The sequence below is a fragment of the Carcharhinus amblyrhynchos genome, chromosome 17 (genome assembly GCF_965287045.1).
Source record: "Carcharhinus amblyrhynchos chromosome 17, sCarAmb.v2.hapA, whole genome shotgun sequence".
In the NCBI taxonomy this organism is placed as follows: Eukaryota; Metazoa; Chordata; class Chondrichthyes; order Carcharhiniformes; family Carcharhinidae; genus Carcharhinus; species Carcharhinus amblyrhynchos.
In genome coordinates this window covers 1,911,005-1,922,500 of record NC_137340.1, presented here as the reverse complement: position 1 = coordinate 1,922,500, position 11,496 = coordinate 1,911,005, and the positions used below count along the sequence as shown (strand labels likewise).

The 11,496-nt window shown below is 51.5% G+C and overlaps 1 protein-coding gene across 1 annotated transcript in view; it reads right to left on the bottom strand.

The window, feature by feature from the left end:
- dydc2 (DPY30 domain containing 2) overlaps positions 1 to 10,550 on the bottom strand; it is a 21,689-nt gene extending 11,139 nt beyond the window's left edge. The window contains exons 1-3 of the mRNA XM_080205236.1: positions 10,393 to 10,550; positions 8,378 to 8,497; positions 2,956 to 3,066 (exon numbers count right to left, since the gene is read on the bottom strand). Coding sequence (XP_080061362.1) covers positions 2,956 to 3,066; positions 8,378 to 8,497; positions 10,393 to 10,539 — 378 coding nt within the window. The 5' untranslated portion in view covers positions 10,540 to 10,550. The remainder of the gene's footprint in view (positions 1 to 2,955; positions 3,067 to 8,377; positions 8,498 to 10,392) is intronic.
- Positions 10,551 to 11,496: the final 946 nt, after the last annotated feature.

Genomic DNA, 11,496 nt, shown 5'->3' with positions numbered 1-11,496 from the left:
CCAATGGGATGAAGGAGTACAATATCAAGGGTAGGAGTCTTAGCTATGTTGAAGAGCAGAAGGATCTTGGGGTCCGGGTCCATAGGACTCTTAAATCGGCCTCGCAGGTGGAGGATGTGGTCAAGAAGGCGTATGGTGTACTGGCCTTCATTAATCGAGGGATTGAGTTTAGGAATCGGGAGGTAATGCTGCAACTTTATAAGACCCTTGTCAGGCCCCACTTGGAGTACTGTGCACAGTTCTGGTCGCCTCACTACAGGAAGGATGTGGAAACTATTGAGAGGGTACAGAGGAGATTTACAAGGATGTTGCCTGGATTGGGAGGCATGCCTTATGAAGATAGGTTGAGGGAGCTGGGACTCTTCTCCCTGGAGAGACGAAGGTTGAGAGGCGACCTGATAGAGGTTTATAAAATGTTGAGAGGAATAGATAGGGTGGATTCTCGGAGGCTATTTCCCAGGGCTGAAATGGTCGCTACGAGAGGACACAGGTTTAAGGTGCTGGGGAGCAGGTACAGAGGAGATGTCAGGGGTAAGTTTTTCACTCAGAGGGTGGTGAGTGAATGGAATCGGCTGCTGTCAGTGGTGGTGGAGGCGAACTCGCTGGGGTCTTTTAAAAGACTTCTGGATGAGTATATGGGATTTAATGGGATTGGAATCTACAGATAGTTCTACGGCTTGGTAGGTGTGGATATGATCGGCACAACTTGTGGGCTGAAGGGCCTGTTTGTGCTGTAGTGTTCTATCTTCATCCCACGCAGAGAGAGAGAGAGACACACACACACATCACAAGAAGACATATGCACATCCACACCAACACGCACATATCCCACGCAAACATACACACCCACACCCCACGCAGACACAAACATACATACTCCACACAGACATACACACACAGACAACGCAGATATATACACCCACAGACACGCACACACGCCCCGCACCGATGCACATAAACTCCCCGCGCAGACGTGCACACACACACCCCAGGCAGACACACACACATGACATGTAGGCACACATGCAGACATACATGTCACTCACAGATGCATACTAGTACATTTGGGGTGAATGGGATCAATTGTTATGAGAAGAAAACCAGTTTAGGATAATGAGTTGGACAATCAGCCATGATCGTAATAAATGGCAGAGCAGGCTCGAAGGGCTAAATGGCCTTCTCCTGCTCCTATCTTCTATCTTACAAGGACACACACATGCCCCGTGCACACACACACACACACACGCCCCGTGCACACACACACACACACACACCCCGTGCACACACACACACACACACGCCCCGTGCACACACACACCCCGTGCACACACACACACACACACGCACCGTGCACACACACACACACGCCCCGTACACACACACGCCCCGTACGCGCACACACACACACACGCCCCGTGCGCGCACACACACACACACACGTCCCGTGCACACACACACACACGCCCCGTGCACACACACACACACGCCCCGTGCACACACACACACACACGCCCCGTGCACACACACACACACACGCCCCGTGCACACACACACACACGCCCCGTGCACACACACACACACGCCCCGTGCGCACACACACACACGCCCCGTGCACACACACACACCGTGCACACACACACACACGCCCCGTGCACACACACACACACACGCCCCGTGCACGCACGCACACACACGCCCCGTGCACGCACGCACACACACACACACGCCCCGTGCACACACACACACACACGCCCCGTGCACACACACACACACGCCCCGTGCGCACACACACACACACGCCCCGTGCACACACACACACCGTGCACACACACACACACGCCCCGTGCACACACACACACACACGCCCCGTGCACAGACACACACACACGCCCCGTGCACACACACACACACCCCGTGCACACACACACACACGCCCCGTGCACACACACACACACACACCCCGTGCACACACACACACACGCCCCGTGCACACACACACACACCCCGTGCACACACACACACACCCCGTGCACACACACACACCCCGTGCACACACACACACACGCCCCGTGCACACACACACACATGCCCCGTGCACACACACACACGCCCCGTGCACACACACACACACGCCCCGTGCACACACACACACGCCCCGTGCACACACACACACACGCCCCGTGCACACACACACACACACGCCCCGTGCACACACACACACACGCCCCGTGCGCACACACACACACACGCCCCGTGCACACACACACACGCCCCGTGCACACACACACACACGCCCCGTGCACACACACACACACGCCCCGTGCACACACACACACGCCCCGTGCACACACACACACGCCCCGTGCGCACACACACACACACGCCCCGTGCACACACACACACGCCCCGTGCACACACACACACGCCCCGTGCACACACACACACATGCCCCGTGCGCACACACACACACACGCCCCGTGCGCACACACACACACACGCCCCGTGCACACACACACACACGCCCCGTGCACACACACACACATGCCCCGTGCACACACACACACGCCCCGTGCACACACACACACACACGCCCCGTGCGCACACACACACACACGCCCCGTGCACACACACACACACGCCCCGTGCGCACACACACACACGCCCCGTGCGCACACACACACACACGCCCCGTGCACACACACACACACGCCCCGTGCACACACACACACACGCCCCGTGCACACACTCACACACGCCCCGTGCACACACACACACACGCCCCGTGCGCACACACACACACACGCCCCGTGCACACACACACACACGCCCCGTGCACACACACACACACGCCCCGTGCACACACACACACACGCCCCGTGCACACACACACACTCCCCGTACACACACACACACACACGCCCCATGCAGTGAATAAAATGCTGACATTGCACTAACCTTCAATTCCAAATTGTGATTTTCTCTCTCGTGTTTCTCCTTCGCTGCTTCCAGCACCGTTGCAAACTCGTGCTGCTGCTGTTCAAACTCAGCCCTCTCCCCTTTGCGTTTCTGCAACGGGGAAAGAAAGCAGCTCTTGTTGCATCACCCAGTCTTGGGCACAGCACTCACCATGAAGCAGTCCAGTCAATCCACCTCAGATCCTCGTGGTTTTTGGTACGCCCCCCTACATTCCCCATAGAATGGGCTTGGTGTTAATGGTAGTGTGGGGGATAAGGTACAGATTGTGGTGGAGTACAGTTCTACTGCTGTTAGTGGCCCACAGTGTCTCAAGGAAGCCCAGTCTTGAGTTGCTAGACATGCTGTTAATGTATCCCATTTTGCATGGTGATAGTGCCGCAGGACATGATGAATGCTTTCCCCCATGTGAAGATGGGACTTACTCTCCACCAAAGCTATGCAGTGGTCACCCCTGTTATAGGCATCTACACCTGCAACAAGTAGATTAGTGACAACTAGATCAAGGAAGTTTTCCCCTCTTGTTGGTTCCTTATCACCTGTCGCAGACTCACTCATTCAGGACTGAGCCAGCTCAGATCAGTTAGTGGTGCTACCAAACCACTCTTAATGGACACCGTCTCCTACCCAGAGTGTATTCTGTATCCTGGCCACCCTCCCAGCTTCTTCCCAGTGGTGTTTCACACAGAGGTTCATCAGCTGAGGGAGGCAGGCAGGGTAGGTGGTAACCAGCAGGAGGTTCCTTTGCCCGTGTCTGACCTGAGACTTCATGGGGTTTGGAGTCAACGCTGAGGATTCTCAGGACAACTCCGTCCCAATGGTCTATCACAGTGCTGGTACCTGTGGGACAGGATATGCCCGGGGATCTGATGGTGGTGTCTGTGCTATTATCGTTGAGGTATGATTGGGTGAGTATGACTGAGTATAGTTTGGTGAGTGACATTGGTGAACCAGATGGCTTTTTAAACAACAAAATATGAAGTTTCATGGTCACCGTGATTGAGACTAGCTTTCTATCCCAGATTTATTATAAATAAGAAATAAATTATTATTTATAGGGTAGCACAGTGGTTAGCACTGCTGCTTCACAGCTCCAGGGTCCTGGGTTCAATTCCCGGCTCGGGTCACTGTCTGTGTGGAGTTTGCACATTCTCCTCGTGTCTGCGTGGGTTTCCTCCGGGTGCTCCGGTTTCCTCCCACAGTCCAAAGATGTGCGGGTTAGGTTGATTGGCTGTGCTAAGAAATTGCCCCTTAGTGTTCAGGGATGTGTAGGTTAGAGGGATTAGTGGGTATAATATGTAGGGATATGGGGGTAGGGCCTGGGTGGGATTGTGTTCGGTGCAGACTCGATGGGCCGAAGGGCCTCTTTCTGCACTGTAGGGTTCTATGATTCTATGAAATAATTGAATTTAAATTCCACCAGCTGCCGTGTGCCCAGAGTATGAGCCTGGGCTGCTGGATTACTAGTTGAATGATACAGCGTCATCCCTCTCCAAATAATCCCCCTTAAATGTGTCCCTGCTCTAGCCTGAACTTGTTTCTTTCCTATCTCCCCTCATGCTTTCTTTGAGGTTATCCTGTCCATGAGATCACGCTGATAGGATTCATTTCCTGTTGCCACAATCCTATTCCTCTTAATTTCTGATTCACTAACTTCATCTCCCGCTCACGTTAACTGCTACTGGCAGTTTCTCTCTCCCGGTGTTGTCTCCCCTCACTTCTTAAATTTGCTGTCATCACCCTCTCAAAAAAAAATCAACCTTAACTCCATCATCCTTGCAAATTACTAGTCCTCGAACATGTTATCACTTTCCAAATCTCTGCCTATCTTTGCAGGAGCTCCATGCCTCCCTCTCGTTTCTGCCTTCATCATGGATCAGAAACAGCTTGTGTCAAAGTCACAAATGACATCCTGTGTGACTGTGACAAAGAGGAACTTTCTCTCCTCATCCTTCTCGAGTTGTCTGCAGCTTCTGACGCAGTGACCACACCATCCTCCTCCAGTGCCTCTCCGCTGCCATCCAGCTGGGAGGGACTGCTCTCACCCACTTCCATTCTCATCCAGCTAATCGTAGCCAGAAAGAAATTTTACAATGGCTTTTACATAAGAACATAACATAAGAACATAAGAAATAGGAGCAGGAGTAGGCCATCTAGCCCTTCGAGCCTGCCCCGCCATTCAATAAGATCATGGCTGATCTGTCGTGGCTCAGTTCCACTTTCCCGTCCTCTCCCCATAACCCTTAATCCCCTCTCTTATCAAAAACCCATCAACCCGCGTCTTAAAAATATTTAGCGAGGTAGCCTCCACCACTTCAACGGGCAGAGAATTCCAGAGATTCACCACCCTTTGAGTGAAGAAGTTCCTCCTCAACTCCGTTCTAAACCGCCCCCCCTTTATCTTGAGGCTGTGCCCCCTAGTCCTACTGTCCTTTCTGAGCAGGAAGAGTCTCTCCACCTCTATCCTATCCATCCCATTCATCATCTTATACGTCTCAATGAGATCTCCCCTCATTCTTCTAAACTCTAACGAGTACAAGCCTAGTTTATTCAGCCTCTCCTCATAGCTCAACCCCCTCAACTCTGGTATCAGCCTAGTAAACCTCCTCTGCACTCCCTCCAAGGCCAAAATATCCTTGCGCAGGTGCGGCGCCCAAAACTGCACACAGTACTCCAGCTGCGGCCTCACCAATGCCCTATACAGCCGCAGCAAGACCTCCCTACTTTTATATTCAATCCCCCTCGCTATGAAGGCCAGCAACCCATTCGCCTTCCTGACCACCTGCTGCACCTGCAAGCTGGGTTTTTGCGACTCATGCACAAGGACCCCGAGGTCCCTCTGCACCGTCGCCTGCTGCAGTTTTTCGCCCCGTAAGTAATAGTCCTTCCTACCATTATTCCTACCAAAGTGGACCACCTCGCACTTGCCAACATTAAATTCCATTTGCCATTTCCTGGCCCATTCGCCCAGCCTATCTAGATCCTTCTGCAGACTCTCCACACCCTCCGCACAATTTGCCGCTCCCCCAATCTTGGTGTCATCAGCAAATTTCGACACCCTACACTCGGTTCCCTCCTCCAGATCATCTATATAAATGGTAAAAAGCTGAGGCCCCAGCACCGACCCCTGGGGCACTCCACTAGTCACCATCCGCCAATCCGAATAGCACCCGTTGACCCCCACTCTCTGCCTCCTATTTGACAACCAATCCTCTATCCACGCTAACACCCTACCCCCAACTCCATGTCCCCTGACCTTCTGCAATAACCTCTTGTGAGGTACTTTGTCAAACGCCTTCTGAAAATCTAGAAAGACCACATCCACCGGCTCTCCTCTATCCACCGCCCTAGACACATCCTCATAGAACTCCAGTAAATTTGTCAGACACGACTTCCCTTTAACGAAACCGTGCTGTGTCTGCCCTATCAAGCAATTCCCTTCAAGATGCCTCGCTATTTCCTCCTTAATGACAGACTCTAACATTTTACCTACCACAGACGTTAAACTAACCGGCCTATAATTCCCCGCCTTTTGCCTGGCACCCTTCTTAAACAACGGCGTAACATTAGCCGTTTTCCAATCATCCGGCACTTCCCCGGAATCCAGCGACGTCTGGAAAATAACCACCAAGGCATCCACTATCACCTCCGCCATGTCTTTCAGAACCCTCGGATGCATTCCATCCGGTCCTGGGGACTTGTCCACAATCAGCCCCTCCAGTCTGTCGAGCACCGCCTCTCTAGTAACAGTAATGTCATTAAGACCCTCCAGTCCTACCACCTTTCCATTGCTAACACCCGGCAAATTATTCACGTCCTCCTCTGTGAAGACAGAAACAAAAAAGTTATTCAATACCTTAGCCATATCCCCATCCCCTACCACTAGGTCCCCTTTCTCATCCTCTAAAGGACCAACGTTCACCCTAGCCAGCCTCTCCCTTTTTATATATTTATAAAAACTCTTGCTATCCTTTTTTATATTAAGCGCTAGCCCAGCTTCATAGTTTCTCCTACCCTTCCTTATCAACTTCTTTGTCAATCTTTGTTGACATTTAAACCTCTCCCAATCCTCTTCTCGCCCACTACTCTTAGCTACTCTAAATTCCTCCGCTTTTAATTTAACACTTTCCTTCACCTCCTTCGTTATCCACGGCTTATTACCTCTCCTCCTACGGTCCTTTTTGACCATCGGAATAAATTTCCGCTGAGCACCAAGAAAGATCTCCTTAAAGATCCTCCACTGCTCCTCAGCAGACCCTCCCTCCAACGCGCTCCCCCAGTCCACATTCGCCAATTCTTCTCTCATCCTACCGTACTCCCCTCTATTCAAACAAAGTACGCGTGTCCGGGAACCCACTTTCTCCTCCTCCATCTGCACCAGAAACTCCACCATACAATGATCACTCTCCCCAAGAGGATCCTTCACCACAAGGTCCCTAATTCTACCCGCCTCATTACATAGCACCAGATCCAAGATAGCTCGCTCCCTCGTCGGCTCCAACACACACTGTTCGAGGAAACTATCCCGGCAGCATTCCAAGAACTCCTCCTCGAGTCCTCCGCGTCCAACATGGGTCGACCAATCAATATGCAGATTGAAATCCCCCATAACTACGGCCGTCCCATTCCTGCACGCCGCACTTATTTGCGCGTTAACAGCCCGCCCCACCTCCAGGTCATTATTCGGGGGCCTATAAACGACACCCACCAGCGCCTTCCTCCCTTTGCTGTTCCTAATCTCCACCCACAACGATTACCCCAAGAATGATTCCTTAGGCCCCTCCTTTCCCTCTAGAATTCCTACAGTGCAGAAGGACACCATTTGGCCCATCAAGTGTGCACTAACTCTCCGAAAGAGCATCTTATCCAGGCCCACATCTAACCCTATCTGTGTAACTCCATGCATTTATCCCACTAATGTCCCTAACCTACACATCCTGGGACCCTAAAGGGCAATTTAGCATAGACAGTCAACCCTAACCCACACATCTTTGGACTGTGGGAGAAAAGTAGTGTACCCGGAGGAAACCCACACAGACACGGGGAGAATGTGCAAACTCCGCACAGACAGTGACCCAAGGCCAGATTTGAACTCGGGTCCCTGACACTGTGAGGCAGCAGTGCTAACCACTGTGCTACCCAGATACTATCCCTCAGTAACACCATCTGAAAGTACGGCATTAGTTTCCACATGCTGAACTCTAGCATGAACTGAATCTTGGGGAAAAGCCAAGGCAAGTGACAAAGCCTCCACCACTGCCGTTCAATCCTTTCTGGGAACGGAATTGGAGATCTATATTCAAATGAACAACCCTACCCACCAAACAAGATGCAAGCTGGTGATGTGAGTGGGTGTAAAAGTGTGAATATGCAAACTGCTGGTATAGTGGACCATGTCACTTACCAAATACTGATGGAACGACGACTCACTTGCCAACAGTTCAGCCAGCATCAACTCCTGTTGAGCTTTCGCCTCCACTGCTTCTTTCCTCGCAATCTCTGACTTCTCAAGTTCTATTTTATTCTTTAAAAAAGATATTGGCAAAATCCAAACAGATTTACAACAATTTATTCATCAATGAAATCAAATCAAACCACTACAAAGACTCACACAAACACAGAGGATGATGAGTGTCTGGAACAAAGGGGGGAGGGGTGGGGGGGGTGGGGGGAGCACGGGGTGAAGGGGGGGCGCGCAGGGGGAGGGGGAGGGTGGGGTGGGGTGGGGTGGGGCGGGGGGAGGGGGAGGGGGAGGGTGGGGGGAGGGGGAGGGCGGGGCAGGGGGAGGGGGGACGCGGAGGGGGAGCGGGAGGGGGGACGCGGAGGGGGAGGGGGGACGTGGAGGGTGAGGGGGGACGCGGGCGGAGGGGGACATGGAGGGGGAGGGGGGACGTGGGCAGAGGGGGTACGCGGGGGAAGGGGAGGGGGGCGCGGGGGGAGGGCTGGGGTGGTGCGGGGGGAGGGGGAACGCGGGGGGGGGAGGGGGGCCCGGGGGGAGGGGGGACGCAGGGGGAGTGGGAGGGGGAACGCGGGGGGAGGGGGGATGAGGGGGAGGGGGAGGAGGGGGAGGGGGAGGGGGAGGGGGAGGGGGGGAGGGGGAAGGGGAGGGCGGGGGGAGGGCGCTGGTGGAGACAGGGAGCAGGGGAACATCTGTCTGTGGTTGAAGTATCAGGACAGAATTATCACCGCCTTTCAGAGCTTCCAAATCAATTAAGAGCAGTTTAACACTCTGGAATGGAAAAGGATAGTAAATGGATACTCAGATGGCAAGCATCTGGTGTGTAAAGAGTTAACTGAGTACAGTGCCGACCACATGTTCAAAAGGGACATGAGCTACAGCTAAAGGCATTCTAATGATTGATAGCAACATGTAAGGATCTGGTATGTGGTCCTCTACATATCTTTAACCTTTACTACAAATATTTATACAGATCAGTACGGTTAATAAAGACTTTGTGTAACTTCAACAGGTTTCATGTGTCCAAGCAGTACACATGATAGGTCTTTTCACACGTGACAACAAAGCAGGCCAAGAACAATCTCCAACCAAATTTACCTGCAACAACAGAGTCCATCACTCCATTGACGATAGTAAGAATGAAATATAGAAGGATTATAAGGCCTTCACACCAACTGAACCTAGGAGACTCAAAGAGGGAGGTGGGATTGTAATAACAATGCAATGCAAATATAAGGACTAAATTAAAACAACTTGGAATGCATTGGATAAACACTTGAGGGGAGGTCTAGTATAAAGATCTGGCACACATCGGGTCATGATGTGGGTATGCCGGCGTTGGACTGGCGTAAACACCTGACGAAGAGGGTAACCCCTCGAAAGCTTGTGAGAATATTATCAAATAAATAGATTGGACTAAAACCTGGTGTTGTCAGACTTTTTACACATCGGGTTAACATGAGACTGATGACAGTACCACTCACACGACAGAACACATGACCCACACCAAGGGGTTTAGTATTGGATAGAGCAGTGTGCATAAGCAAGCCTGGAGACAACAACGAGCCTGAATTTGTATACGTGTACATAGTTCAATAAAAACATACAATTAACTTACTTAAGGCTGTGCAGACAGCATTAAGACATGAATGGTATCCAACAGCTGACAATATTGGGTGACTGGAGAAGGAAGTGAATGTCCCTGGGCTTTGCAATCACAGGTGTGGTCATAATAAATTACTGGAAGGAGCACTGAGAGTCTCAGGAATGGGCTAGGGAGAGAGTACCTAGACAGGTGTGTGCCCTCCACCACCAGCAGATATACTGGTTTTTGGCAACTGCTATTTCCCCGTGTGACACAGCTTCCTATGGAGGAGACAGTTAAAACTAGGAATGAGGCAAGTCAAGGGAAGAAACAATTCAAGTGTAATCTGGTATGCAACAAAAATCAGCGATCTTACCTGCACTGCTAAATCGAGGTTTTGTTTATATTTGTACAGCCAGTGTGCCAGGTATTCAATTGGGTCAGTCGGTCGATGCTGTGCCACCTCTGTCAAACCTTCTGTCAGGCAGTCACCCAAAACAGTCCTGAGATAGTTTGAATCCATGTCCTGCTGAGAGAGACTGTCAAAAAGTGATATCAGAGCCTGCAGCAACCTTACCCTGTCAAAAAAAAATGTTATGCTCAAACCAGCAAATATTGAAGTACAAACACAGGAATGCAGGACCACAGGCCGCACACTGAACACAGACTGTAACCTGAACACACATGAACGCACGCATGCCCACTCAACATGTGCCCACTCAACACGCACACACTGAACACAAACAGGAACAGAACACACATGGAACATGCACCCACTGAACACACGCACATACTGAACAGTGAACACCACACACATTGAACACGCACAAACATGCATAGTGAAAACATGCACATTGAACATGCACACATACACAACAGATGCACACTGAACACGCGTACACACACACTGACCATGCACACACATACACACAGAGCAACTGCACAGACACATTGAGCATGTGTGTACAGAGCATGTACAGTGAAAACGTACACATTGAATGTGCACATGTACACAACATATGTGCACACACTAAACATATGCACACACTAAACATACACGCACACATACACTGAACACGCACAGACTGAACATGTATGCCGATGCTGAATAAGCACATAGTGAATGTGGACACACTGGACATGCATGCACATGCTGAACATGTGCACACATAGAAAGCACACACACACACATGCTGGACACGAGCACACATGTTGAACACATGTGCACACGCTAGACACATGCATGCCCACTGAACACATCCTGAACCTGGGCATATACTGAACACATGTACACACTATTTCACTTCCAATTTCTCTATCCCTGTATTTTGCTCTGTATTTCTCTCTCTATTTCACTATCCATCACTCCCCCTATTCCTCACTCTCTTGTTGCTGCTTTCCAGTTGCTGGGCGACCAGCAAAGCCTGCTGGGTGAGGGGCGGGACGTAACCAGGGGGCGGGGTTTGTCTAGGGGGTGAGA